This window comes from Aspergillus novofumigatus, assembly GCF_002847465.1.
Source record: "Aspergillus novofumigatus IBT 16806 chromosome Unknown P174scaffold_3, whole genome shotgun sequence".
In the NCBI taxonomy this organism is placed as follows: domain Eukaryota; kingdom Fungi; phylum Ascomycota; class Eurotiomycetes; order Eurotiales; family Aspergillaceae; genus Aspergillus; species Aspergillus novofumigatus.
In genome coordinates, this window is record NW_020194276.1 from 378,836 (window position 1) to 406,773 (window position 27,938).

General features: G+C 50.9%; 12 protein-coding genes across 12 annotated transcripts; 3 read left to right on the plus strand and 9 right to left on the minus strand.

Moving 5' to 3' along the window:
- Positions 1 to 200: 200 nt before the first annotated feature.
- Positions 201 to 1,905, minus strand: fgaPT1 (fumigaclavine A dimethylallyltransferase easL; the record flags this gene model as incomplete). Its single annotated transcript, XM_024828850.1, has 4 exons — positions 201 to 210; positions 284 to 680; positions 732 to 1,003; positions 1,057 to 1,905. 3 exons carry the CDS (start codon positions 1,903 to 1,905, stop codon positions 563 to 565), a joined length of 1,239 nt encoding a protein of 412 aa, XP_024683523.1. The 3' UTR covers positions 201 to 210; positions 284 to 562.
- Positions 1,906 to 5,097: 3,192 nt separating this feature from the next.
- Positions 5,098 to 6,717, minus strand: P174DRAFT_403305 (uncharacterized protein; the record flags this gene model as incomplete). The annotated part of the gene is made up of 4 exons (XM_024823983.1): positions 6,151 to 6,717; positions 5,682 to 6,103; positions 5,463 to 5,632; positions 5,098 to 5,413 (listed from the first exon to the last, which is right to left on the minus strand). The coding sequence occupies exons 1-4, from the start codon at positions 6,479 to 6,481 to the stop codon at positions 5,098 to 5,100; spliced, it is 1,239 nt and encodes a 412-aa protein (XP_024683524.1). The 5' UTR covers positions 6,482 to 6,717.
- A 334-nt stretch (positions 6,718 to 7,051) lies between these two features.
- P174DRAFT_439606 (uncharacterized protein) lies at positions 7,052 to 8,682 on the plus strand. Its single transcript, XM_024826845.1, has one exon. It carries the CDS (start codon positions 7,231 to 7,233, stop codon positions 8,215 to 8,217), a length of 987 nt encoding a protein of 328 aa, XP_024683525.1. The 5' UTR covers positions 7,052 to 7,230; the 3' UTR covers positions 8,218 to 8,682.
- Positions 8,313 to 10,481, minus strand: P174DRAFT_439607 (putative MFS transporter). The gene is made up of 7 exons (XM_024826846.1): positions 10,308 to 10,481; positions 10,106 to 10,249; positions 9,863 to 10,053; positions 9,658 to 9,811; positions 9,512 to 9,607; positions 8,744 to 9,457; positions 8,313 to 8,689 (listed from the first exon to the last, which is right to left on the minus strand). The coding sequence occupies exons 1-7, from the start codon at positions 10,329 to 10,331 to the stop codon at positions 8,375 to 8,377; spliced, it is 1,638 nt and encodes a 545-aa protein (XP_024683526.1). The 5' UTR covers positions 10,332 to 10,481; the 3' UTR covers positions 8,313 to 8,374.
- A 992-nt stretch (positions 10,482 to 11,473) lies between these two features.
- On the minus strand, positions 11,474 to 12,105 carry P174DRAFT_439608 (DUF3140 domain-containing protein). The gene is made up of 3 exons (XM_024826847.1): positions 12,040 to 12,105; positions 11,870 to 11,989; positions 11,474 to 11,788 (listed from the first exon to the last, which is right to left on the minus strand). The coding sequence occupies exons 1-3, from the start codon at positions 12,066 to 12,068 to the stop codon at positions 11,587 to 11,589; spliced, it is 351 nt and encodes a 116-aa protein (XP_024683527.1). The 5' UTR covers positions 12,069 to 12,105; the 3' UTR covers positions 11,474 to 11,586.
- Positions 12,106 to 12,579: 474 nt separating this feature from the next.
- On the minus strand, positions 12,580 to 13,700 carry P174DRAFT_479923 (uncharacterized protein; the record flags this gene model as incomplete). Its single annotated transcript, XM_024830713.1, has 2 exons — positions 12,580 to 13,287; positions 13,485 to 13,700. The coding sequence occupies 2 exons, from the start codon at positions 13,698 to 13,700 to the stop codon at positions 12,730 to 12,732; spliced, it is 774 nt and encodes a 257-aa protein (XP_024683528.1). The 3' UTR covers positions 12,580 to 12,729.
- A 2,365-nt stretch (positions 13,701 to 16,065) lies between these two features.
- Positions 16,066 to 17,321, minus strand: P174DRAFT_429368 (uncharacterized protein; the record flags this gene model as incomplete). Its single annotated transcript, XM_024825570.1, has 4 exons — positions 16,066 to 16,522; positions 16,683 to 16,853; positions 16,926 to 16,929; positions 17,117 to 17,321. 4 exons carry the CDS (start codon positions 17,319 to 17,321, stop codon positions 16,066 to 16,068), a joined length of 837 nt encoding a protein of 278 aa, XP_024683529.1.
- Positions 17,322 to 18,379: 1,058 nt separating this feature from the next.
- On the minus strand, positions 18,380 to 19,165 carry P174DRAFT_119830 (uncharacterized protein). The gene is made up of 4 exons (XM_024821068.1): positions 19,129 to 19,165; positions 18,923 to 19,076; positions 18,477 to 18,867; positions 18,380 to 18,412 (listed from the first exon to the last, which is right to left on the minus strand). The coding sequence occupies exons 2-3, from the start codon at positions 18,950 to 18,952 to the stop codon at positions 18,550 to 18,552; spliced, it is 348 nt and encodes a 115-aa protein (XP_024683530.1). The 5' UTR covers positions 18,953 to 19,076; positions 19,129 to 19,165; the 3' UTR covers positions 18,380 to 18,412; positions 18,477 to 18,549.
- Positions 19,166 to 19,794: 629 nt separating this feature from the next.
- P174DRAFT_458536 (sulfotransferase family protein) lies at positions 19,795 to 20,738 on the plus strand (the record flags this gene model as incomplete). The annotated part of the gene is made up of 2 exons (XM_024829676.1): positions 19,795 to 20,463; positions 20,511 to 20,738. 2 exons carry the CDS (start codon positions 19,795 to 19,797, stop codon positions 20,736 to 20,738), a joined length of 897 nt encoding a protein of 298 aa, XP_024683531.1.
- A 484-nt stretch (positions 20,739 to 21,222) lies between these two features.
- P174DRAFT_403317 (ferric reductase family protein) lies at positions 21,223 to 23,275 on the plus strand (the record flags this gene model as incomplete). The annotated part of the gene is made up of 1 exon (XM_024823984.1): positions 21,223 to 23,275. One exon carries the CDS (start codon positions 21,223 to 21,225, stop codon positions 23,173 to 23,175), a length of 1,953 nt encoding a protein of 650 aa, XP_024683532.1. The 3' UTR covers positions 23,176 to 23,275.
- A 28-nt stretch (positions 23,276 to 23,303) lies between these two features.
- Positions 23,304 to 25,746, minus strand: P174DRAFT_458539 (glycoside hydrolase family 92 protein; the record flags this gene model as incomplete). The annotated part of the gene is made up of 4 exons (XM_024829677.1): positions 23,304 to 23,325; positions 23,346 to 23,885; positions 23,952 to 24,775; positions 24,823 to 25,746. The coding sequence occupies 4 exons, from the start codon at positions 25,744 to 25,746 to the stop codon at positions 23,304 to 23,306; spliced, it is 2,310 nt and encodes a 769-aa protein (XP_024683533.1).
- Positions 25,747 to 26,776: 1,030 nt separating this feature from the next.
- P174DRAFT_458540 (PHD finger protein) lies at positions 26,777 to 27,729 on the minus strand (the record flags this gene model as incomplete). Its single annotated transcript, XM_024829678.1, has 2 exons — positions 26,777 to 27,480; positions 27,540 to 27,729. The coding sequence occupies 2 exons, from the start codon at positions 27,727 to 27,729 to the stop codon at positions 26,777 to 26,779; spliced, it is 894 nt and encodes a 297-aa protein (XP_024683534.1).
- Positions 27,730 to 27,938: the final 209 nt, after the last annotated feature.

A 27,938-nucleotide genomic window follows, 5' to 3' on the forward strand; every position in this document is an offset into this window, starting at 1 on the left:
CTACATAATCGACTGAAACTTTGCAGGAATTGGGTAGGAACGCAGCTATCGTGAACTGGGTGAGACTGCCCACCGTATTACATTGGACATCTACTCTGTGCTCTGGACTTCATTATTTAACCCAAAGTTATGCTTGTGGCTCGGCTTGCGTTGTACGGCAGATTGACCATAACGCGTGTATTGGTAGGAATAGCTGGAAACATCACACCGCTGGTTACAAGTCAGCCAGCCATTGGTAATGGAACACACCGACAAAAGGTTCTTGAAAGCAGAGATTACGCACCGATTTCTCTCATATTGTTCGGTGTGGTTAGAATGAGACTAACAAAGTAAAAAATACCAAAAGGAGAAAGGGAAAGGAAAGGAAAGAGAAGTAGCCATCAGGAGGGAATTATGGACATAGCCTAAGTTTGGACCGGTAGCTATTGATCATCTGGACTTGTCTGGGTGCAGCAGGCTTCCGCAACAACGAGGTGAAGGTAGGAGTAAGCAGCTTTTGTTAAATCGTACTAGCTATCTCGAAACCAGAACAGTATCTGAGACTTCCTGCTGATCCGCTTCCTTACACGCGACGAGCAAGTGGATTGGTATAAACTGTGACGTACGGACCTGAGCCTGTAGAGTATGCAAAAGCAAGCCACACGTAGATATCCGTTCGTCCCTCCAGATCGTGGGCAGAGCTAGGACTGTTAGCCGCCGTGCAGTCATGGTACTAGAATGGTTCGACTTACTATGCCACCTTCTCCAATGCTTTGTGTCGGTGGATATGGTCCTCCCACCCAAGTTCTTGAAAGAGATCAATCACGGCAAGAGAGATATGCTTGTCATAATCATCGCTGACGAGGAAGTATGCTTTTGGCGCAACGTTGCCATCCTTGGGCGAAACCTCCCAATTAAAGTTGACGGTCAAAAACTCCCTTGACTTCGCAGCGGGCATTTGGCAACGGTAAATTCTGTTCCACATCTTCTCGACGATCCGAAATCCATTATCAATGTCCAAGCCCTGAAGCCGTCCCCCAATGTCCAGAAGTCATGAACTTGGTGAAGAGAGGTCACGTCCACGGCGGAATAGATCTTGATGCGGGACTGGGCAGGGCTCTTGCAGTCGAAAGAAAGATAGGTTTTTTCCCCTTGAATTTTATGGGTCGTCGAGCTCAGGTATTCTTCCACCTTTGACAGACCAAGCTTGAGGTTGCTAGTGCTGCAGAGATCCCTCAGATTGTCAAACATGACTCGGAGAAAATTGTCGCCCGTAGCGGCTGCATTTAATAGAGGACTGAGGTAAGGCTTGACTGTGAATGAATCCTCATGAAGGTCGAGTCCAATCACCGTCTGAGATTTGCAGGGAAGGTGTTCCATCAAGCTCCAGTACTGGCGCGCCTGTTGAGTATTCAGAATAAGCGTACGGTCAAGGTGGTCGAACCAGGTAAAGTCGATATCTGGCTGGATATGGTTCAGATTTTGGAGCAGGGACTTTGGAGCCAACTCATTAATGATGTCTGACTGATCTCCAGCGTGAAGGCCAACAGGTTCAACTGTAATTCGAAAGGCACACTTCGATCCTTGTTGATAGTTCACGCTGACATCTAACGGCCCAGCATTGTTTGCCATACAATCGATCCAGGTGGATTTTGCCCCGTTCTTGTTTGGGAATGGACCAAGAGATGGTATAACTATGGAATAAATTAATAAGAGATTCCGATACTGAGCACCGAGGCCATAATCCGTCAAACCCAAAGAGGATCCGATAACTGGTGCCAGCCTTTCCCACCAGAGCTGGTGATCGCAGCTCTGAGATGGTAAATAACGAGATAAGACCTTCCACGGCTCTTCGTGTCGGTCACCATGCGTCGACTCGAACATAGTCTTGAACGGTTGGCTGGGATCTGTGATTACAAAAGTCATTTTAGCATTCGACCTTGATGTTCGGTTGTTGTATAAATTTTATAGGAAGAAAAGTATGGTTATTTGAAAAACACACGAAGTGTTGCAAACGGAGACTTTCAGTCAGCCTTGATATCGGCCAGCCCATGGCCCCAATGAGCGTGCATTTATGGGGGGCAAACAAGCGCATGAGCCACCGCTACAACAGAAGGTCCAATATTTAGGCAGACATGCAGCAGGCTGACTGAATGGCCGCTTGGCAATGTATTAGATGCATTTTCTCACTAGTTTCCTGACGATGATGCTATTATCTCGTACATTATTTCGAGGCTCTTATTATATTGGCACTCACGGATGCCTGGAGCATGTCAACTGTCCGTGGCCTTTCCTCGTCCTGTCCTGCCCCACCAAAGGATGTATGCCTGATAAAGGACCGTAGCAATAGTATGTTCACAGGCTGGTGTGACTGTCAATAGGCCTTCGCGTAGGATGCTCCGAAGGATACGAACCTCTTCTGATAAAATCAATCAACGGAGACTCATTCAAGCAACTAGGCTCTACAGTATGCCAGAATCCCTTCCAGTAGTAGTCATCGGGTTATTGTAGCACATGAGGTCAGAGATGGGAAGATCTTCCAACCAATGGGATATTGCTCAAGCGTCCGCGCAGTACTGATATTCGAATCAATAAAATGCTTTTGCTTAGTCTTATTATACTGTGAATCAGCACGCCGCAGCTTCCAATAATGATTTAAGGGTGATCAGGTCGATGACACCTTTCTCTAGATGCCAGCCCCTCTTAATATTCGTCTGCTTAACAAGCTCATTAATAATCCCAATATTTGATTTGGCATTTTGGACATGGTTAGGGACTTTTCTGAATATGTCTAAGCTATTTAATATACATGCTGAGAGAAGCTTTAGTGGCTTGCAAGCAGCTCTATATAAAGCATAGTATATATCTTCCAGGTATCCCTAGATTCTTAGCCCATCCTTTGGAGATATTAGGAATCTGGTTTCTAAGACTGCTGTAAGGCAAGCATCTGAAGTTTGATTACTGAATGTGTTAGCTAGAGAAAAGGATCAGGATAGTGATATTGTATACTTGAAACAGAACTTCTTGCTTGTTCCATATCCGGTGTGCTAATGAAAGCATTTGGATCTAACAAGCTTAGAACCACCTTGTACACCTGAAATATTTCTGATTTGAGGCAGCTGAACCATAAAAGTAGGCGTCCAGAGCATTAGGGGACGTGTCTGAGATGAATTTAAGAATGGATAGACAGTGTGAATGAGAAATCACAATTCAGCTAGATCCTTGTTTATCATCTTCAACTGCATTGCTTATGTTAGTGCTAGCCACTATACCATCCATTACAGTAGTGGGATGAGAAAGTCCTTAGGGAGCAATAGAAACAGATTCAGTGCTGATAGGAATAGTGAGTCTATTCAAGTATTATTTGGAGGGCAACAGTTCGGCACATGCCATGAAATTCTCCTTTGACACCATAGTTCCCCATGGCCATGAACGTGCGATAACCCGCGGTGCTTGAGCAAGAAAACAAAATTCATAGTCGAGCTACGGAATGGCGCAGGATACTCCCAAAGCCTCGAGAGATGCATCCCCAAAAGACATCTACTCTTTGTATATGGAAGTAATGATTGAGTGAAAAATCAAATGGAGACAGGGCCAGGGGTTTCCTAGAGTATAGGTGTTAGTACCACTAGGGTGGCAGTGGCCTGCTTTTCTTCCATATATTCTATCTAGCTAGCCAGCCTTTCTAGCTACCAGGCCATCTGGGCTAGGAGGTCCATTTACGTGCTACCTAGGGCTCACAGCTGCTCTCTGCTAGGTTCTTCTATAGGCATTAATTCTAATATGTTGTTATAGTTTATAGTCTGTCTATCCTTGGCCACCTAATGGGTTACCTATATCCATATGGGTTAGATGCCATCCATCCACATCCATGTGGGTTGGATCAGGGTCGACCCCCATCCAACCCAAAGTGCGGATTGGGTGGGTCGGATATGGATTTGCCGATTGGGTCAGCCAGTCTAATTTGGCTACTAATGATAAAGTTCAGAAAGTATAATTGTTTCTAATCTATTGTCTGACTAGCTAAATTTTATACCGGCGGATGCAGGCATGTAGATAGGGGTAACTACTGATCTTCGGCCATTAAAAGGATTGTAATTGATCTAATCGAGATCGGGGAGGTCCAGGCTATAGACCGAATCGGGCAAGCGGTAACTTATATCAAAAGTAACACATGCCTATATATCCTCAGTGGACTTAGTAGTTATAATATTATGATTACCTATCTTCTGATGTACAGCCCAATAGCAAAAATGCCTCAATGTCTTGAGCCGGAAGTCCGCGAAAGGGTGGGAAAACAACAACGAAAGTTGGCCATAATCTCGAGAGGGCGAGGAGGAAGCTATATAGACCACGCACCGCGATGCCAAGCCTCAGCAACGCGCTTTCCCCGAATAGGCACGCTATACCGCTTATAGTAATTCGCCGTCACCTCAGACTACGGAGTAGTTGTAATCATTACATCTTCTTTTTGGTTTACTACTGTTAAAACTAATTACTACTTACTACCTTATCACTAAACACTCGTCCACTGCTTGCCTTTTGCTAATGGCCATGACTGCGTCTCTGCTGCTAATGCTCACTTCTCGTCTGCAATCTACAACTATATCAACTCCCTCCCCTGATATCAGCATGCTTCAAACCTCGTATGCTACGTCCTTTTTACTTCTTGCACATCCAACCGAGTCCTAGTCCTCTACGGAGTAGGCTTCAATACATTTGCAGCCCCATATCAGATGTCATTTGCGGAGCCAAATCTCTTCTTGAAGTCCCGGGGCTTTCCCCTGCCCCCGATTGTGTTTGTATTGGGGGTTTCCCAGTTATATCCATATCTCCTTATGTAGAAAAATGTCTGGCTGATTGGAGGGGCCGCGCACGTTAACGCAACCAAGGTTATGTTCCAGCATGAATGCAGATGACCAGAATAATCAGAGTTTGCATATCTAACCGAATCCTGACTCTGATTCATTTGCAGTGTCATTGCCGCCAATTTACTGCCTAGAGCTCACCATTAGAAGAAGCGAACTATACGGCCATGTCACTCCCGCTGCGGTTGTTTATGACTACACCATTTCTAAACCTTGACAAGGTCGAATTCAATATGCCTCGCAGATACTGTTAATTGTCATCAACCTCTCTGATCTTATACTGGAACATCTGATTGGAGGGGATCCTGTGTTCATTCTCCAACTTCTCCGCGGTTTCCACCCCGGCCGCAGGAACTCGATACTCGAATCTCTTCCCCGGGCCTGGGAGCCTGCCACTGGGCAAAGCATAAGGGTACGGGAGGTATTCCGGCATCAAGCCCAGCTGCACGAGAACCGTCGCCTGATCCCATGCTATGTGCTCGTGGTATAGACGATCCCCGCGGATATTCACCACTGATGTGAATGGTATGCGGAGGGGCTTTCCGGTTGGTGGGATGCCGGGGATACTGTAAGATGTTAGGGTTTGCTCGTAGAGTGGATGCAGGTGGATCTCACAGCCAGTCGATCTCCTTGTTATGCGTGAGGGAGAATATGAACTCGTCTACGACCCGGTCGATACCCACCGTGCGGCTGATAAGCTCCAGGGCTGTGTCCTCGGGATTATTGAAGATGAAATGATTCAGGTAGAAATTGCTCAGTCGCGCACGGCCAATTCCACCGGTCATCTTTACAGTGTCAGTGTCTTCAACAGCGGCAGGAAAGGGGGCCTCTCACAGTCGGAACATGATTCACGTAGGGCTCCTGGACCATTGTCGCCATGGTCTTCTCTACCGATCGATCTCCGAATTCGTAATAGGTATGCTCCTCCCAGATTTTCTCTAGATTAAAGTAAGGCCCGTCTAAGTGTTTCTTCAAGAAGCTCAATGACCGGGTATGGGATACTCCTGCCGTCGAGTACTTGAAATCCGCATGACCGGGGACAATGAAGCCGGCGGACGAGGCGTCAGCATAGGAGTACACCGTTCGAATCTCTGTTTCCTGGATTCCATTGCTAGCTCCAGGCATGTGTACCAAGGCCGGAATCTCAGCGAGCTTCTCCCAAGTACCGTAATACACCACCGCTGCTATATGAGCAGCTACGACTGCATCCAGGATCTTCACAAAACCCGGCGCATAATCGGCCTGGGACCCGTAGACTAAGCCCATTAGTATCCAACTGGCTTTCAAGTCATACTGTGCATACCTAGCAAACCAAATTGATCCTTCTTATCACACTCCTGAAGTGAACTAAGCCTCTCGATCGCTGTCCTGAAAAGACCAAGTACACAATCCTTGTCGCCACTGGATTCCACATCAAGACTAATCTGGACTATGGCGTAGCTCTCCTCAGCCCATTTCTGCAATGGCTCTGGATCTAAACTTTGGGCTTTCTCCTGGCATTCTGCAAAATGGCTTGGCCGGATAAGTATCAGTCCCGGTCCATGGCCGCAGTGGGAAAGCGGGGGTTGTAAAACAACGCGGGGGTTCAGCTCGACTCGGGGAGCAGAGGGAAGAGAAGTAGAGCTGGAAGCCATTTCGTGCAAGTAGTGATTTGGCGGCTAGGATGCTCTCAATTTACGTGTGATAATTCGTTGAATTTGTTCTGCCGAAATAGTGCGCAAGTTATGGGCGATCTGGGGAGATACGGTACGACGTTGAACCCTCCTGCCTGCGATTTATCCGGCAACACACAAATCTGAATCTTTATATTATTGTTGCAAAACTCCTCATACGCCGGCGGCGGCCAGTATCAGCGAGTAAAGTCTTGGAGGACTGTCTGTTGAATATTAGAGGACCAACATTATGCAATCGGATTTCGTCCGCATTTACTTCGCGGCTTCGCCGCGTCTCCGCAATGTAACCCCGATATTAAGAGAGGCCCTACACTGGCTATTGACTGATAATATTTACATCCAAGTTGTGAAAGGCATGTCTCATTATTGGATCACCTTTTTTTGAGATATTCGCCAGTACGGTGTACCCTCGAAGAGACAATTGATAGGTGATGACACGTGATGCGGAGCTTCAAAAATATCACGTGACTCATTTGTTACTTGTTTAGGCCATTGCTCCAACGTATCTGTCACCATTCAAGCTCCAGTCGCATCACAACCACTTAATGCAGATAAACCTCCCGATTCCTCCTTGCTACCTGATGTGCTTTACGCCATTTTCAACTCCGCATTACCGCACGTCCATACCTCCCGCGACGCGTGCGATCAACTGAAGCCCAGGCAACTCACATAACTTGCAGCTGCAGGAAGGGATCGAGGATACACTCAGAATGAACGTCGAGTTCCAAACAGCTCTTTCAAATCTGGAAGACAAACTCAATGCACTCATAACGAACCTTACAACCTCGCCGACTGCCTCAGGAGCTCCTGCAGCAGCCCTTGCACTGCTTGACGCGGACGACTCGCTCACATCTGCCATTGAGACGCTTCGCCGGCACCAGGAGAACTACGCCAGGATTCTAAAACTTCGCGCGGAGGCTGAGAGTCTGGAGGAGAAGGTCAAAGGGGTTGTGAGAGATGTTGTGGGCTACGAGAAGGATATTCGGAAGATCTGCGGCGACGACGAGCCGAGCGATTCGGATGCGGATGACTTTTCCGATGATGATGATTTGGATTATGGCGGTGATCAAACGCAAACCAAGCCAGATCGTCTGCGTAAGACAAAGGAGATTGATTACAGATTGCTGCTGGACTTTGCGCGACGGATTAGCAAGTATAACCACCAGGCCGCGGCGGATGCAGCTGCCAATGCCACACAGGCCGCTAAAGCACGGGGGAGAAGTCCACAACCTGGTGACCAGGACATGGCAATGACGGGTGTAAATGGCGGCCCTGGTGCTGAGGAAGGCGCCGAACCGGTCTCATCCGTCACGAAGGAAGCGACATCCTGGCTCGATGAATCGGCGAAGATGACCCGCCAGGTCTACATGATCCCATATCCGATGGAAGATCGTATTCGAATGGGTCTGATGGGTCAGATACAGCTGACCGCTGCCGAAGGTCGACCGGGGTTCGATCCCGATCTAGAGGTGGAACGATTGATACGCGAGGCCGAGGGTCTGGGGTCTACAGAGCCGGTGGTTCCTGCACCGCAGCCTATGGGAGAGGAGAGGAGACATGCAAACGAAGCCGCCAGGGCTGCAGCTCAAGCAGGCGCGGCGAGCAGCGGAACTACGGCCGCAGCAGCGCCTGCGCCTAAGCCCAAGGCAACTCTGGATCTTGATCTCTACGACCCTGACGACGACGAAATGATGTGATAACTGTGCAGTGCTGCAAGTACATGCGCACGTAATTCCGAACACACCTACTACCACCGCTACACGCTGAAGGTCATGAATTAAAATATTCATTGCATGAACTCATCTGAATTAAGAATGGGAAAGCATCCGGCGCTACCTCCAACAGGGATACGAACTACATACTGTGAACTGATGATTTGGCAGTCCGCTTCCGGAAACGCTTTCCGTAGAAATAGACCGGAATGGCGCAAAGACACCAGAGGGTGGTCAAAGACATGTTCATCATGATTGGGCTGATGAAACCACTTTTGATCACCCACGGCGTGATGAATTCAGCGAATCCATAACCCCACAGGTTCTTGTTGACTGTGATCGCCACAAAGACTAAGCCGGCAACGGGCTTATAGCTGTCAACAGCGTAGGTGCTGGTAATGGCTGGAAGAGCGCAGACCTGAATGCCAGCGCAAGTGTAGCCGATTATCACAATAATCTAAAAAGGTTGTTAGCTTTGAGTCGCTTTTCAACAGAATGCTTGTGAATTGACCTTCCAATCCCATTTATGTTCGTAGCCAAATGCCACGACGAAATTGCCGATTATCATGATGATCACATAGGGTATCATGGCTGGCAATCTCATCTCCGGCTCCCGAATACCTCTGTTCTTCTTTGTGGCCCTCATCGAAATCCAGTCAGACAAAGGCCCGTTGGTAGCCAAGCCTATGGCCGCCCCGACGATAATGGCAAAGTTGAAGAACCCGATGGTCTGGCTGTTGAAGTTGTAGGGAGGAGCGGCAAAGGCCTGACTTTGGGTGAGGTTCAAGGTCAACATGCAGCTGGCGGACCACGAGACGGTGAACGCAGCCAATTCGACGATGGGGAACGTGAGCAGTTTCCACGGAGTCCAGAAGCAGGTCCACAAGGTCTTCAGATAGTTGTCTGACGGCTGCCAGAGCATGAACTGCTGTTTGGAGGGATAGCCCTTGCCCAGCCACGGGTCTTGGTCTGCTCCGCTCTCAGATGCGACGTTTTCCTGCTGCAGGGTGACCTCCGCCGGCTTCTCCGGCTCAGAGGCCGAGGAGCGAGTCTCCACCGGGTCCCGACCATCCTGTATCTCGGAGGGATGGACGCGGTGCCATTTGGTTTCGGGGAACAGGAAGACGAGGGCTACGAGGACGATGCCGAGGACGCCGGTGTTGAGCCAGAAGAAGCTGCGCCAGCCGACGTGTTCAGCCATGGGACCGGCGATGACTGGACCGACCTATGATGAGAAGTCAGCTCAAGTCATTATTATTGTCTTGGCCACAATGCTTACCATGAGAGAACCAAAATAGGCGGTGAAGTATAGGGTGTTGTATGCTCCTCGCTCGTGAAGGAACATGATGTCCGCAATGATCTCAGGTTGGGCTGTCTATCATCCTGATTAACACAAAGCCTTGTTGTCGTTGCGAGTGCTCCTACCTCGGCAGGCCCAGCTCCGAAACCGTTCAGGATGCATGCTCCCATGTAACTTCCATAGGAAGTAGCGACCGCTCGCCATATGTTACTGATCAGACAGATAAGGATGGAAAAGATGAGGACCGGCCGTCGACCGAAAGCTGCCTGGACGGGAACCCTTCAACTTCGTCAGCCCAACATATCACTTTCGAGACTCTCGAGGACGCACCAGAAGAAATTACTGAAACCAAGAACAAGAATGCAAATGCCAGTGAATTTGACAACGGATGCCAGATCGGTATCGAACGATTTCATCAGATGCGGAAACATCGGCGCGAGTGCCAATGGTCCCAGACCCTGACTGAACGACACTGCCGTAGACATGCATATGGCACTCATCTTCCAGAACCTGTTCCAATTCTGCGGACGTCAGCGTTCGGTCTCACGGAGTCATGCGGATGGGGCCATATACCAAAGGATCATGGGGGTTTTGGGAGGGCTGTGGCACCAGCACTCGGTCGGAGGATTTGACAAAGTGGACGGAGCCCACATCAGCCATGATCTCCGTTCCGGGATAGATCTTGGTATTGAGCTGCTGCTCGATCTGATGGATTGTCTGTATGCTTCATATCAGCGCTGCTTGTTGTTTCGTGAGCCAGTTGGCGGATACTTACAGCCTCATCATGATTCATCTCCATCTTGGGGCGATTTTCACTCTTCGTCCGCAGTAGTGCGTAGTCGAGTACTAGACTAGCGCTGTAGGCCCGTAGGGTCCGATCTTCCTTATAACATCGACGAGAGACAAGTCTGCCATAATGCGGAATTCCCCCGGCGGCAGTGAGGACTGCCGGGGGCGCGCTGTTTATACTTTACGAGACCTCGGTCTGCCTATATATCGACGTGGCGTTTCAGTTTAAGTTTACGACTGTCGAAATCCACAAACAGGACTACTGTCACTGAACAAGCTAAAAGCGGGGAATTAACGATGTCGCCGGAGAAAAAGCGACAGGACGCAGGGGGGAAGCTAGCTCCGCAGCTCCATAGCAACCCCGGATTCCCCCATCGGGAACTCCACTTCCCCAGCTCATCCACTTCTTATCTCCTGCCTGCGGCTGGGCCAGCGCCCAGCAGTGGCTATGACATCTTCTATCTACCTCAAACGGCGGACCGCGGATTTTGCCCGCAGTCCGGCACGAATAACAGATCGACAACCGAGCTGGAACCGGAGTCAGCAGCCTAGAGCCCTTAGAGCCCTAACCCAGACGCAAGCACGGCCGGTTCCTTCCCAAAAGAGTTTAACTGTCCGTTGTTTCACTTCTCGGAGAGATTGGTTCGATAACTTACTGGCTAGTTCGTTGATGACACTTGGTCCATCAACCGAGCTGCATTTCCGATGGGCCTGAGGAACGGTCCTTGGGGAGGTTTAAGGTTTGGGGTGTATTCCTATCGGCAAATGGAACTGCCGATGAATCTCCTCTAGGTCACCTATCTTGAGGAGATGGAAATGTTCCTGGTGTTTCATTCTGAATTGTCTAGAGCTGATAAAGCATGGTAATTCGAGTTAGTTGAGGATGGCACGGCCACCACAGGGTCTAGTCTATGCCGGTAAGAAAGCTAGAATGGACATTATCCTGTAGTGTATCAACTCCTTTGGTCCGGTTCTCGACAATGATGTCGTTAATACCTGCGAATAGCCATTTCTCTATCACGCCAGCCTTACCTGAGCAAAATGATTCTCACAGCTAACGGCATGGAGCCTATTCCCTATACTAATGTCAAGGCCGGCCATCAAGGTAGCTATCACGGATTACCAGCAGTATACTCCTTCATCCGATTTAGACGGGCCAAAAATCGAAAAGATCATACAAGTAAAAACGGCACGGTCCTGCAGCCCAACCCAAGTCTCCATATACAACCGCGCCAAACAAATTGCCATTTAAAGAATCAACCGGCTCACTCCTTCAGCGCATCATGCCCCCAATTCTTCAACGACCTGTAACTCCTACTCCCGGTATCCCGCTTCGCATGCTCCTCCTGCGCCAGATGCCGCTTACAGTACGAGACCACCCTGCGCATATGCTCTAGATCCTCGTCCGAGTACCCGGACGGGTCCTTGGACGGGTTATGTTCGAGGATATCCACGATTCTGCGTCCGCTGGCCGGACGTCAATATCAGTTATTTTTTGTTCAGGCACTGTGCAGGTAGGTAGATATAGGAGAATGACGGATAGATTACCTCTCGTGACCGACCGTCTCGCCGGTCGAGGACGCACCCCTCCAGCCTGAGGACTGGGATTGTTCTTCCGCGAGCCAGGCGCGGAGTTCGATGGGGTCATGTTGACCAGGTCGTTGAATTCTCTAGGAGCTGTGGTTAGATGGGATTGGTAGAGGGGGAGGGGGATGTACTCGATGACGGTGGTTTTGTCTTTTACCATTGTGGCTCTATTTTTGTTTTAATTGCTGATAGTGAGAGTAACTGTTGAATTGACCAGTCTTGTCATATAAATAATATAATATATATCTCTCGTAAAGAAGTGGTACTCGTGGAGAGCTGCTTGATTGACGTCATCGATTCCCCCGGCGATCGAGATGATCGATTGTTTGGCATATCTGATCGATCGGTATACACAACTCTGCGTTGATTAAGATGATCAAGATTATTGGACGTCATAATGAGAATTGAACGCATCGACTTTGGCGATACTTGTTGGTCTTGAGCTCATATTGGCTTTCTACATACAAGGGCAATTCGATTCGTGTCGGAGACTGAGGAACACCATTATACTTGTAGTTCTCTAGTTTAGCTCATTCAATAACGCTTTCAAGCAAATGCGAAAGGAAAGATGTTCCAACTCGCTCCTCGAGTCCGCCTAAAATCAACTGGACGGAGTACCTAAAGTCGATAAAATTAGTTCCTATACCGCAAGGAGTAGAGTCATAACTTACTTAAACCGCGTAGGACCCTTCTGCGAGTCGATCTCCTCTTCAACAATTCTCCCGTTCTGTCAGAAAATGCACTTATTAGGGACCACTTGATTAATTGGAATTGGGCGTGTCATCCCTTGGCAGCCCTGTTGTTCTGCTCCTGGCCATTGTCTAGTAAGTCGCTAGGAACTCCAGCTCGGACACGCCCCGCGCGTGTGGGACTTTCAAGCTCAGCTTCCGTAGACTCTCCTTGACTATGAAGTCATGGAATCGTGCAGTCGGAGGGTGGAATGGAGCAGATGGCACTGGTGCAGTGCTGGGCGAGTCAATGAACATCTCAGTGTCTTCTTCCGAGGCCGGCTTCACACGAGCAGAGTAGTAAGGCAAGTTATCTCCCTCGTTGCCATCGTAGTCCAGATCGAGAACCCATCCATGTTCGAACTCTGGCTTCAAAGAACACGTTTTAATAGCCATTTGTGAAGGAGGACAGACTTGTTGTGCATGGTCAATGACATATTGAAGTGGCGGCCACTGTTTGATTGCGAGCAGACGGCGGCCACTGGTGCCTGCGGCTGGGTCGTGCTGTGACATGAGTCCAGCTGGCCAGGTCGCTTCATATTCGTTGTAGCCAAATTCATCATTATCGCCGTCGTGGTCATCATTAACGGCCGGGCCTTGGTCAGGGACACTTCCAAACACAGGTTCCTTAGGTTTTGGAATCGGACCCGACTGGACCGAGTTCAGCCCGGGAAAGTCTTTGGGTGTTCATGTTGGAGACCACGACTCCGCTGTGTCCCCCGTCGTGGCTGCCATCACAAGTGGCTTGAGAAGTCATGCAGTGATGCCACAAGCTGCGGGAGTACCTTGACGACATTGTTACACTCTATCCACTTCGATATACTATGCTCCCGAAAAAGGATCCACACCTTTTGCGCGTCATGCCGTCCCAGGCAGTGCACCCGCCCCACTGCTTGGAACAGGGTGTTGAGGTTCAGTGGCGGTTCCAGTAGCACTAGACGGCTGCACTGTCCGTGTAAATTGAGGCCGTGAGCACTGCACTGATATGACGTCAGGAGCATATCACAGTTGCTGTCTGCCTTGGTAAAGAGCTCAGCTGCCTCACGGCGGGACCCATCTGCCATTATTACCCTAATGGTAACATTGTTGACGCTGATCGAATATAGGACATTTCAACCACCCACATGACCATGGGCCAGTGGACAAATAACAAGAAACGTGCGCCGCCCTGCCATGAAGGGACCCTCCTGGTGGAAAGTTCGCAGCAAGTATCTCAACTTGACCGCGTCAGCCATCAAGTAATATGCCTGCCCCAGACGGGTTGTTGGAATCATGTTACATGTTCCCTCGCACGTCCGCCACCAAAATTCTGAGAGACCCCGGTCTCCACGCTCAATTCTCTTCCCGATGGCCGTAGTCATCGCGTCCGTTCGTCGTCGGCCCGGCAGTAGTAATCGTCCAGCAGTGGGGTAAACGAAAGGTGGCAGAGGAGGCGCACGATGCGCCAGTCGAGGTGCCCCTAGCTATCACGCCAAGGGCTGCAGCGTCATCTAAGGCATATATTCGGTTCTTTAATCATGCTGGAGCCCCAGCTAATCTTGCAGACGTTGCCTTGCAATCAGGCACAGGGCAGGCGCAACCGAAGGCAAAACGACAGCCATGGGGTTCTTCCGAGCAATACGGTGGACAACAAAGTGCGGAACCCTTATTGGTAACGTCCCTGTCCACATTGATGGGGTCGTGCCGCTCACCAGCCAGAGAATTCGTCTCTCTGATGAGACGGGGATATGATTCAGAATACCCAACTTCAAATGGGGCTTGATATAATAGTGAGGATCTTTAAAGGAGAGTGTGTACGAGCGATTGAACCGGCTGTGAGATTGAGGTAAACGGTCGGTCAGCTGCACTGGAACACTCTCGGTCAATTAAGCCTATCCTGCTTCGCATACCACTGTCCATAGCGAGCAGATAAATGGAGGTAAAAATTCCTCTTTCTGCTGACGCTGCCTTCAGCTGCCGGCGATTGCCTTGTCAGGTGAAGATGCGTCGTTCGAATTCCGTATCAGGGACGATGAACCCGGGGCAGTTGTTTGGGGTTCTCGCGCCAGGGCCGAGGGCCAGTTGGGATGACGCTTACGGTCGATGTTCTGGGGTGGCGGTGGGACGAGGTAGTCAGCGCCATCTGGGCGCTTTTACCAAAGCTAGCTATATTTGAATATGCTTGCCTGGTAGATAGTAGTAGCTTACCAAAGGCAAGTGATATCCTGGTGTATCAACACCAGGTTGGCAACATGCTCGGGGAGTCGGGGAGCACTCCGTATGTGGTAATATCCGCGAAAAGTGTGACAATCTCACTCAAGGTGGACGTGTACGCCCGTCGAAAATTAACCTGGCCATTCAGCCACAGAAGCAGCTGTTCAGCCATGGCGAATTCACTCCGGATAATGCGATACTGTCAGAGGCCGATGTGCCTTGTTTTTACGATAATAGAAATCGCATTGATAACAAAGCAATTTGCGGGTTTCGCGATTTGTGAGATGTTTCTTCCCACTGCACGCAGGAGAACCCTCAATCTCGCCACAGTTGTCTCATATGATGTCCTCGCCTGCTTTCCGAGCCTCTATCAGATACACAGTGTCAAGGAATATGGTGACCTCCTCAGGAGTGCGCATTCTTTGTTTGTCTTTAACAAACTCCAGCTCAAGGTGTACGCCTGTCGAAAATCACCACGGCCGTTCAGCCATGAAAGCAACTGTTCAGCATGGCTTCCGTGACCCGAGTGAGTTCACATTCCGCGGTGACCATCCACCGTGAACCCAACGTCTGACATCTTGCCGGTGCTGAGATGACCCAATCATAGATAACAAACTTCCACTCCTTGTCCTGCGTGGAGTGCGTGGTGGCCACTTTTGGGGCATCCTCTGCCTTGAGAATACCCAGCTGCTCGAGTTTTGAAACCCAACCAGTGAAGGTCCGGAGCCACCAAAGATCCAATGTCCAACGGCCTTAATCGCCCACTATTGATGGCGTCATGTAGTTCTCATGAGCAAGATCCAGAGGTTTTAATGTCATCGTTACCATTTGATACCCTAGGAAGTATGGGAGAACCTTCGTCCGCGCTCGACCTTAGTAGTGTCTGTGACTGAGTGCGGCATAATTTCGGATGGCGCAGAGATTCGCGTGCGTTATTGGCTGCTGAGTGTCGATGAGTTTGTCCAGCACCTCAAAGTGGAGTTCAACAGGCAGTGTAGGAAGAGCCATTATAGTATCACAGTCCCAGAGAGGTTGTTATTGGGGCAGGAGTATTTTGATGGGCCAATTTCATGCATGTCGGAGCAGGCGAAAGCGGTTGGCAAGCCAGACAAGCTGGACAAAGTGATTGACTGCACCAAGTGGACGACTGGACGAGCTAGATAAGACAAAGTTAGGGAATGCACGAACTGGATGACTGGACGAGCTGGACGAACTGGACAAGTGATTAACTGCCGATCAACTGCACCAAGTGGACGACAGGACGACGAACGAAGTCGACAACTGGATGATGAGTTGGATGAGCAGGACGAGCTGGATGAGCTGGATGAGCTGGACGAGACGGAGTGATCTAAGTGGACGAACTGGACGGAGTTGGGACTGGAACACCCTGCCCTCCTCCCGAGCCTGCTCTGCGGCGGCTTGGATCCTACCCAGCTCACTGGAAACCGCGGAATCCATCGGTCTGATGGCATCAGGGTGCCGCTCTGGCATGGGGCACGGCACATGAATACTTTCGTCCGGTAGCAGTTCGATAATCGTGTGACGAACCCATCTGGAATCAACGGTTCCGCGGATAAACCCGAGGACGGTTAGCATCAGCTTGGATCTGTTGTGGCCGCACGACCAACATTCGTCATCCATTCTCCTTATTTTTGTCTTGACGTGGTCTGGAAAGGAGCCAGACACGGCAGCGCTATTTTTGGTTCGTAAATCCGTTTGGCATAACTTTGCCTTTCCTCCGCATCACAGCTGCCAACAGCAAGCTCGGAGAATGTGTTCAATATTCCAAAGCATTGATCCTTGTTGAGTCACGGAGTAGACTCCGGGTCCAACCCCCGAAGTCTATGGTCGACCTCAGTCTGGACGTCGATCGCCAGTTGGATGATTCCTGTCTATGACGATGACGATGCAACAAACTTGAGCAGGGCTTCGAGGATAGTCCAACCAGAGGCGCAGGCGCAGGAGGATCGGGGGCCGGTGCAGGCGCAGCGAGGACAGCAGCAGGTTCCTCTAGTAAAGGTGCCCTATACGATGTTAGACATGCATTCATCAATTGAAGGATTTATTATTGGGGCCAGCTCAATGTATGTACTCACAGTGCTATGCTTGTAGTTGTGAAAAAACTGCTAAGATTTTTGAAGACTGACATTGTAAAGGTGAATTGTCACTCGAGGTATCAAGGGAACTTGGAGGTGGGTACTTGGGAGAAGAAAGAAAAGAGAACAGAATTGCTAGGAGCAGATTAGAGTTGGTTGTAGAAGGAGAGAGGACGTAGAATCGGACTCACAGAAAACAATTCTTATGACCTTGATGTGCTGGGCTTCCGCACGGAAGGAACAAGCCAGACATGGGAGTTCCAATTTGGAAATTGCGACTTGCTCGGACCGTATCCGCGTGTTGGCATGTTTGTCGAGGCAGATTTTTACTTCACTTGGAGTGTGTACCCACTGCCCAGGGTGCGAGTGCGCTTGATTCACTGGGTCTTTGGCCATTCTGATAGCTTAGTTGCGTACCGACTCAGCCCAACCAACTGCCGGTTGTTGGAGGTCAACTGTCGTAACTGCTCGGCGCTCGGTGTGGGGAGCAATTCTCTGAGTTCCACTGCCCTGATCCATCATATCTGTTCCCGGGGGAGAATCAAATTCGAAGATGGCCCCCTCCTGCCGACGGATATTGTAGGGCAAAGGTTGCTCATTGTCTGAGTTGGCGGAATGCTGCCTTGGTATCAGAGATGTAGAATGCCGGACACAGAACAGAGGCCTGGGTCGTTCATCTGGGGTAGATACTGGGCTTCGTATATCTTGGATATGGGACAGTCGTCAAGGGGCACGGCCCTGAGCACCCTTATATGATCTCTGTTCCAGGCTAAAATGCTTGAAATTTCTCCTCGAACAGGGCGGTCATTTGAAATCTAGACGAAGCGCGGGCCGTGGCATGGGGCTTTGTATATCTTGGATATGGGACAGTCGTCAAGGGGCACGACCCTGAGCACCCTTATATGATCTCTGTTCCAGGCTGATCCCCGGACATGGGGCTTAGGTGCGTGCTCATCAAAGTCGGTGCGTTCGCCTGGCAGGTTGAGGCTCAGTTGAACTGTTTATCCTGCCTACTTGGTTGGTAAGCCATGGTGAAAGCGAGTAAGTGAAAATCGATCGAATTAACCAACGAAAGTGGTAACAAATTTCCGACGGAAAGTTGGCCGGAGAATTCGACTGCAGATGCCGCGGAGATTAATAGGCAAATGATACCACTGGCACTCCAGTCGGCAGGGGCTGAGAGAGTCGGGGTGGCTTATGTAGGAGTCGAGCAACCATGAAGAGACATCATCTGCCACCGCTGCCAGGCTTAGATATACCGGATATCTTCCGACTTTGATGTTGTCAAACAAACAGTTGGACCCGCTTAGGGAGCAACCATAGTCGCAAGTTCCTGCTGGGGTCATCATATTTCTTTAGAATAACTCCCTATGACGAGGAATGAATCGGCCCTGGCCTCCTCTCCTCCAAGATACCCTTTATAGGCCTGGGTGTAGGCCGCAAACGTCAAGAAGATCTCATGTCGGTCCTGGGAGACCAGGAGAAGGCTATGAATGGGAACCATATCAGTATAGATTCTCAAAATCTGGCAAGTCTCTCTCCATAACTCACTGGTTGTTGAATGCCGGGAGGCTGTGGGATGATTAAAATAATAGTGTAAAGTCATATACGGGGTTGTGGTCTGTTAGAACATAGGCTTAATCCGAATGAACGACTGTGGCTTTCTGCTGCGGCCTTGATTTTGCCCTAGAGACGAACCAAGCTGCCGCTGAATGACGAGGTGAGAATTGCCCCGGCATACCCGGGGGTGGTGGGGGTGGGGGGAAGACACAGCGGGGAGGGGCTCAGCGGAGTCGGCGTTCATAGGAACGTCTTTTCTTGCCAGGCTTATCGCTCTTATTCGGTCTTGCTGCGAATTCAAGCGCCCATGTCGAAACTCCAGAAATAGCAGTAACCATAGACATGGCCCGCCGTGAGCCAGGAATTGGTCGTATTGAGCGGTCTATAAACCTCAGTGAAGAAGCTCAAAATGTACCGACCACGATCGGTCAACGTACCTTGCGTCTTCTTGTTTCCAGTGAGGCCATGGTTGAGCGATGACCTGAAGGCGCTGAACTGTCTTCTACTGGAGGTATTCGCTCATCACGGATTCGCCTGACACAATATTCGAATAGTTTCGGGACGGCATGTTCAGTCGCTGCGTCAGAACTACTGGAGCAAAAGATCAGCACAGTCATAAAATAGCTGACTGTGAATAACTCACTTCCGGTCAAGCAATAAGGCCCTCAATCAACAGGTATTGACCCGGGACCTTCGCATTCTTGGCAGTGTCGAAATCTATCTTCTTATGCCAACGTGGAGTATCTGGGACAGTTCCAGTATAGTTCTGGCCGAAAGATGTTTAATCTAGGAGATGAAGCATGTGAAATAGATCTGCTCTTCATGCTCTCAGAGATGGAAAATTAGAAGAGTTGGAGAAGGGCGGAAAGAGAGGAATGAGGCGGTATATATACAGAGAGAGTGAATGAGCCCTCATTCAACTTGTTTGAGCCAGTGAATGCCGATGGAGAAGGTTTGTTTGATGTATAGTGAATATCAATAAAGAATTAACCATCCCATCTAATGAATGGAGCCCTAAGCAAACAACTGCCAAAAAGACAACAGTCAGCGTATACGAGCCCCAATCAGCCACCATCTGCAGCCGCATCGGGCAGTCCGAAACCCATGTAACACGAGGCCTCAGATTCCAGCCTCATTCAGCCCAACCGTTTAGGGTTACACCGTCATCAACTGCTGACTCCTCCTGCATGACACGCTCACCAACCCGCTTACGCCTAATCGTACCAATTCTCCAACAAACCCGTATAAATACCCCCATTCAACCAACCAAGCAGATCCTGTGGCACATTTCTCAACCAAGCCAGTCAAAATGGAAACCCTCAAGGAAGCCCTCTACAACCTCCCGAAGCCACCGGCGCGCACCCGCACCAAGCCCATGCAGGTGATCTGCGTGGGCCTCCCGCGGTCCGCCACAGAGAGCCTGGCCGTGGCGCTGCGGAAGCTTGGTCTAACGCCGTACCACGGGTGGGACATCTCCTTCGAAGAGAACGCGGGGTACATCGAGGGATGGGCGAAGCTGGCACGGGCGAAATGGAACGGGAAGGAGGACGGCGAGTTCCACGTGTCGCGAGGGGAGTTTGACGCGCTGCTGGGGCACTGCGATGCGGTGGTGGATACGGCGGCGTCGTTCTTCGCGGCCGAGCTGGTGGAGGCGTATCCCGAGGCGTTGGTGATTTTGAACACGAGGAAGGATATGGATGCGTGGCACCGCAGTGCGATCAAGACTCTGCTGGAGGAGATTGCGGACCGCTGGTTCCTGTGGATGATGCGGGTGTTTTGTGCGGATCTGTTCTGGCTGTGGGAGCTGTATGTCACGCATGGCTATCCGGGGTTGTTTCGTGGGAAGTCGGTGCGCACGGCGATCGCTAAGAACGGGAAATGGGTGTATCGTGAGTATTGTGCCATGATCCGGGGGTTGGTGGCTCCTCAGCGATTGTTGGAATGGAGTGTTGAGGATGGATGGGAGCCATTGTGCGAGGTAAGTTCATTTGACTCATGTACACTGACGACGCTGATGGGTTCTAGTTTCTACAGAAAGATGTGCCTACGGAAGCATTCCCCAAGACGAATGATCCGGCTAAGTTCGCGGGTAATGTTGAACGAGTGCTCAAGCCGCGGTACATGAGGGCATTCCGCAACCTGGTGCTGACGGTCAGCTCGACGGCGGTCTTGACCACAGCGATTGTGATGGGAGTGCGCGGGGGAGGACTGAGTCTGAGCTCGATTCGAGGCTATGGACTAAACATTATTTAGCCTCTAGGATATATCTTACTCCTGTTCTTCGGTCGTTTGAGCCCTTAGACCTAAGACCCACTGTGGACAGACTAGTGAGTGGAGATCTGATCCCATTTGAGCACATTATCTTCTTCTTCTTTGCTTGGCATTGTCATTTCGTCACATATCATGGGTTTATACATCAACATCTTATACATATCTATCTACCTGATGACACTGAGTCTATAAGTGAAACACATCTCTCCAATCTAAGCAGTCTTCAGCCTACTGAAGAGGGGAACAGATTGCTGAACGACTGAAACACTCCAGCAGCAAAAGTGAAAAACTCCACCAGCGGAAAACTTGGCAACGCCTTTGAGCAGATTTCCTTCTTGGCAACCCACTCTCTTGTCGCATCTAGAGTTACTGTCTGTGTCGGTCGAGTATAAGACCGTCATGGCTCTCATCTTTCGCTGCTCCCAATTCTCTGACAGCAGCAGCAGCAGCAGCAGCAGCAGTCAAGATGCTCTCCTCACGCGCCCATCATATGGACATACCCCATTCCGGCCCCGGTGTCGAGCATCACTGGGGCTACTATAACCGCCAACTCCCATGCACCACCGACAAGGGCAAATGCGACTATCTTGATACTGTGTATCATTCGCACGATCTGTCCATTCTCTACAGTGCCATTCTCTGGGGCGTAATTCTCGGCGTTTTGGTGCTCTGCGCATTGAGACGGCTTATCCGCGTCCGTCGCACATCGCATCCATGCCCTCAAGATGCAGAGACGGAAAAGAGTCAGCCTCAGGGCTTCATCTATCGCTGTCGACAATCCCTCAAATCAGTCTACCACCGTCATCTTCTTCGAGGATGGCTCCCCGGCATATTCGGCCACACAACCGGCTTCAACATCCTCGTTCTGCTCATCCTAACTGCCTACCTGACCATCTTCTCCTTTGTCGGCATCGTCTACAAAACCTGGTACAGCCCGGTGAAAGGCTATCCCAACCTGCATCAGACCCGCGTCGGACTCGGACCCTGGGCCGACCGCCTCGGAGTGCTCGCCTACGCCCTCACCCCGCTGGCCGTCCTCCTGTCCACCCGCGAGTCCCTGCTCTCGCTGCTGACCGGCATCCCGCACCACCACTTCCTCTTCCTCCACCGCTGGCTCGGATATATTATTTACATTCAGTCCGTGCTGCACACCATCGGCTGGACCGTCATCGAGGGCAAGCTCTACCAGCCGCAGCCCTCCACGTGGAACGAGTTCATCGCCCAGGAGTACATGATCTGGGGCGTCGTCGCCATGATTCTCCTTTCGTTCCTTGTCTTCTGCTCCGCGAAATGGTGCATCCGACTAACCGGGTACGAATTCTTCCGTAAATCGCACTACGTTGTGGCGATGGTGTACGTCGGCGCCTGCTGGGGCCACTGGGCCATGTTATCTTGCTGGATGATCGCCTCCTTGACAGTCTGGCTGCTGGATAGAGCTGTGCGTCTCCTGCGCACTGCCCTGCTGCATACCACCGCCTCTGGCAATCTACGCTTGCACATCCCCTCAGCGCAAATAACCTCCTTCCCCAACGACACAGACAGCGACGTCATCAGACTCGACTTCACCCTCTCGCATCACCCCTGGTCCATCGGCCAGCACTTCTACCTCTGCTTCCCAGACCTGAGTATCTGGCAATCCCACCCCATGACGCCCTGCAGCGTGCCTACAGAAAGCCGCGACCAAACACACACATACATCATCCGCGCGAAAACCGGCCTCACGCGGCAACTCGGTCTCCTCGCGCGAAGCAACCAGTCCTCCACCTCGATCGTCCTCGCAGGACCATACGGCCAGTCCATCCTCAGCACTGAACTCCTGCAAGAGGACATCAACATCCTCTGCGTCGCCGGCGGCACAGGCGTGACTTTCGTCCTGCCCGTCTTGCTGCAGCTATCCCGCCAGACAGGCTTCGCATCCCGAAGTGGACTGATCGAATTCATCTGGGTCATCCGCCGCAAAGCAGATATGGAGTGGCTCAAGTCCGAGATGGACGAGTTGGTCGCTGCAGCGGAGGTATGCGCCAATTTCCGGGTTAGGGTGTTTGTCACGCGTGAGGGCGACGCCGACACCCAAGTCCAGGAACTGGAGAAGAAGGTGCTCGTCAAGGATGCCATCCAGCGGACTGAATCTACTACCTCGCGGGACGGGGGAGCGCCGTTTACTGTGCAGTATATGGGTCCCAACTCCAGTGACGCCGGGTTTGCCGGGACGGATCGACATCCTAATGTTGCCTCGCATGTTACTGATTTCGTGTCGAGGACGGTGCGCGGCCCGACGCGCGTGCTTGCTAGTGGTCCGACCGGACTAGTAACCGATCTGCGGAGGGCGATTGCGTCGTGTAATGATCCTGGCCGGGTATGGAGGGGTGACGAGCGGTACGATGTGCAGCTCGTTCATGATGATCGGCTGGAGTGGTAGACTGCAAAGAAGACAATGACCACGCGGGTCGTGGGTTTGGTCAGGTCTGGTCTTATGAATTGAATACGAATGTAGATGTTAAATGTTATATACCCCAGTTCAATGCATTGGTTAACTGCACTGTCTACCTACACCCCGTAGCCACTCATACTAGGAGGCAAATCCTCCACCCGCGTCCCCATGCACTCTCGCTCGCCCCCAGCTCAAGTTCCAGAACGCCCCCTTCCACAAAAAAATCATGCGAGATCCAGTTCTTCGTCCATGGTTTCCCATCGCGTTTCGCACTCTGGATGTATATCGCCTTGTAGCTAGGGTCGAAATTGGTGTTTCGCACGGTTGCCACTTTACCTGTCATTCGGTTGCGAATGCTGACCTCCTTGAAGAATGGTGGGGTGATGAGGTAGACGTCCTGCCCGTGCACCGGGAAGAGACCCAGCATGCTCAGCACGGCGAATGCGCCCATGGCGCCGCCGTCGTCGTTCCCTGGGATTCCTGGGATGGTTGCGTTGAACTGGGATGGGATGTAGAAGTGTGCTCTCGAGGCGGAGAGCGCTGGCCGGCCGGAGTAGTGGAATTGGAAAACTGGCAGGAAAGCTTGTTCGTCTCCAACGTAGAGAATCCCCGAGTCATGCAGATAGGATAGTCGCGATGTGAATGTCTCTGGACCGCCGAGACGGGTGATGAGGGCGGCCATATCTTGCGGTACGTAGCTGAGGGCAGGGGTCAGCGGCCAACTTTTGTTTTTTTGGCTCCACAAACGAAGGACGGACACTTACAATGTGTAGAGCCAGCAGCTCCCCTCGTAGGTCTCGTGGCCAGCCGGATTGAGGTAGCACGAGGTAAAGTTGTACAGCGGACTGCAAAAGATTGGATCCTGGAATCCCCATGTTCCGTTCAGGTATCGCGGCTGTAGAAACCCGCTAAAGCCGGTGTCCACCCCGTTGATGTACGACCTCTGATCCACCTTGAACATGTTCTGCCAGTTTGTCGAGCGTTGAATGTACTTTTCATAGTCGGCGTCGTGGCCCAGCCGCTTGGCCAGCTCCGCAATGCAAAAGTCATTGTACGCGTACTCCACCGTCCGCGAGACACTGCGCGTATGCGTGCCAATCCCATACGGATCATAGTCGTCGGTCGGAATATACCCAAGTGTCTTCCAGCTGTTGAGTCCTCCTCGGCCTTCCACATTCCAGTTGGATGGCTCGACTTCTGCATCCTTGACCACGGCTTCGTAGGCAGTAACCCAGTCCACATCGCTGACGTTCTTCAGGTATGCGTCAGCGATGAGTACGTCGGCGTTGGAGCCTCCCTGGGTGAATCCCTTGCACAGTGACATGCGGCAATCAGGGAGATATCCCTCGTGGCGGTAAATATCTACCAGACTTCGGATCATCCGTGACTGCGACAGAGGGTCTAGCAGTGTGAGCAACTGATGCACCCCGCGATACGAGTCCCAGATGCAATAGTAGCTGTCATAGTACGGCTCCTCACTCTGCCACAGCGGATTCTCGCCTGTGTAATCCTGGGGACTGATCATGGTACGGTACACTCCGCTCCAAAACACTTTCTGAAGATCGGCAGACACACCCTCTGCGTCGACCTCAATCACCCCAGCTTTTCTCTCCATGCTTTCTCGGCCGCAGATACCGTGCCGTCGAAGTCAAAGTCCGGCTGCTCTCTTTCCGCATTGGAACATGCTTGTTCCACGCTGATGAAGCTCACCCCGACCCTGGCCAGAAGTGTATTGTCAGCCGGAGCATGGAAGCGTGCAAAGGTCCCAGCAGAAAGTGTCGAGGCACTGTTTGTCCCATCCGGAGTCACCGAGACTGTCGTTTGGTTCGTACCCGCCCGGGTCTTCATCCACACACCCGTGTCACGGAGTTCGGCGCCCTTGAAATCAGCGCAGAAGTGAAGATCGTAGCTGCCTATCCCAAAGCTCGGATTGAAAGTGCCGTTACCGGTCAATCGCCCTGTCGATGGGTCCACCGAAGCGGTTCCGTTCGTGCGGGACAAGGGCAGATCTATCAAATCGACTAGAATCACCGGGCTGAGTGGTCCGGCGGCGCCGCTGAATTTGAACCGATACAAAGCTGACCGGTTCGTCACCGTCATCTCGGCATTTACACCATTCCCCAAAGCGATGCTAAAATACCCCGGACGAGCTTTGGGGGAGTTTGGCACCCACGCAACCGCTCGATCAGGCTGCTGCCACTTGCATTGATTGAGGTCATCCCCCGGACAGCTCGCATGAGCAAACAGGGGGAAATTGCCCAAGGATGGGGATCCTCCAGTTCCGCTGTCGTGCATATGACTGAAGCCAGTCACGACCTGGGTGTCATATGCGAAGCCAGCTTGATTCTCGCCTTGCGTGTCTGCTACTGCTTTGGCCATGCCAAAGGGCAGAGTCGCTCCGGCGAAGGAATGGCCGCCATTTGACGTGCCGATAAAGGGATCAACATAGTCCAACACGTCAAAGCTCGGATCTCTCTTCTCGTGACCATGCACGAATGTAGATGCGACAAGTGCACCTAGCACGGCTAGTGGAACTCCTTTCGACCAGGGAGCTACCATTTTGAAACAATCTAGCTTTCAAAATGTAATCAACACTGAGGCATCCTCTGTTTTGTAATGAAGGAAACAAACCACCTCAGTTTCGATGTGCGCGGTGTAGGCTTTGGCAAAGGCTTCAAGCATTCCAGGGGCTGGTGGCTGGGAAGGAACGTTTAAACCCCTTCCCCACGTCCAAATCCTCATTTTCCATGTCACATTGTATTTTGTAGTAACCTTACAACGTAGCAATCACATTGAGATCATCACCCGGTCCAGATGCACCCCTCATGTTAATGCTAAAAAGCGTACAGCGGACTGGCTCTGGCCGCCGGGATTTGCAGGGAGAACTTCCCAATGGGGTTTTCGGGAAGATGCAGTGGCATAAATAGTCCAACTAGTAGTCACTAGTAGCTGCAATGCGGAGAAATCATTTCAAGAAACCAACCGAAGCTTGTGCAGAACCTGGTTGCTCTCTCGATGCGAAATTAACGCCCGCATTGCATGATAGTGCAAGCAGATAATGCTGAAAACCCGGCTATCTACAGGAGAAAGACGGAGGAATGCAACAGTACTGCATCTGGCGTGTGTCCGGTGTCACTTTGACGAGATGGATCTTTTTTGCTCAGAGTGAGTTCTTTAATCTTGGAAGAGGAAATTGACGCGGCTCAAAAACGGGTCAACTGAGGTCCTAGCACTGGACAACACAATTGAGCGTGGGTTCTGAACTGTTGACAAATGGTTTCGCATCAACAATTGTAGCTCTTATGGCTGTGATGATCGCAGTCTGTCCCAGCCATGTACGACACGACTGTTCAGGACACGGCCAAATGTCTCTTCATTGTTGACTCAAAACTTGTCGAGCAGAAACGGTGAATGTATGTCGGCTTGCAAATGAGCATTCTTCTGCAACGGACAGTTTCACTCTACTTTCATCAAAGTTCGCATGCATACTCTGCAGTTGTGACCTAGCACACCTCCCGAGGGCGCTCAAAGCCTATCGGCCGCAAACAATGATAAAAGATATGATTTCGTGAGCAAGGTTGCCAACAGATCAGATCAAATCCATGACAATTCTGTCCCATGACTTTCCAGCCGTATCGGGAGATGGAGTCTGAATCCTTGGAGCCAGCTGAGAAGGAGAATTGAGGACAGTTTCATTTATTGGCATTCGAGAGGCATAGTGAGGCTTGGTTTTCAGGGCCTCTCTTCTCAAGCTGGCGTTTTCCTCTCGCAAGTCCTGAATTTCCTGAAGCAGCAACTGTTGGGCCTCTAGCTCCAACATCATTGTCCCCAAACTCGACAAGAGCTCGGGATGAAAATCTTGAGATGTAGGAAACTTCCCATGCTGAATCAGAAAGTGTCGCGCTCGAGACATGATGTCAGAGTTTGATGCCATACTGAGCACATTCTGTGCGTGCTGCTGCTGACTATCAACGGGCGAAGAATGAACAGACGGACTTGACTGTACAATCAGGGCATATGCCGGACCTGTGCGATTATGCATTATAGCTGGATGTGGAACAGGTGTGCTGCTCCGAGAGACATCTGGTGAAGCCGCCAATGAGCTGATTTGAGGCAGCATCTGATCCCATCGCTTGTCTCTGCAAGAAGGACAATAAAAATTGCCTGTAGATGTAGCTGTAACAGGATCTGACAGACATCTTGCATGATATGACCTACAACAAGTCTCGCAAAGCATCAAATCATCTGGACTTCGACACTCTGAGCAGACCAAATTGTGAGGTTTCCCTGCTTCTGCAATCACGTGTACACGTTAGTGATTCTATAAGTCGGTAAGCTGGTGACGAACTAACTGATCCAATCCGTGTAAATACGGCTCTTTTCATTATCTGTAAGCACATGAGAATCGACTTTCAAGGGTACCGGATGGCCCAGCAGTCGCAACAATGCCTCATGGTCTGCTGCGATCTTTTCGTTTGGTGACCTGTCAAGAACTGCACGAGCTTGACTAGGGTCGTCTTGGCTAGCCAACCTTCTCAGCATCTCAGCAACCAGGTCCGCACTTCTTTTGAAAAGAAATACTTCTATAGAGTCAATCTACAAAATGCTATAAAACAGTAAGACCAAAACTCTCGGAGCCAAAGGGCGGATACTGCCGGGCGGTGAGCCGATGCCGAATGAGTTGCCGATTTTTATCCGAACGAGCGCCGACGCACGTCACTCGACTTGCCCCAGTCCATAATCGATCAAGA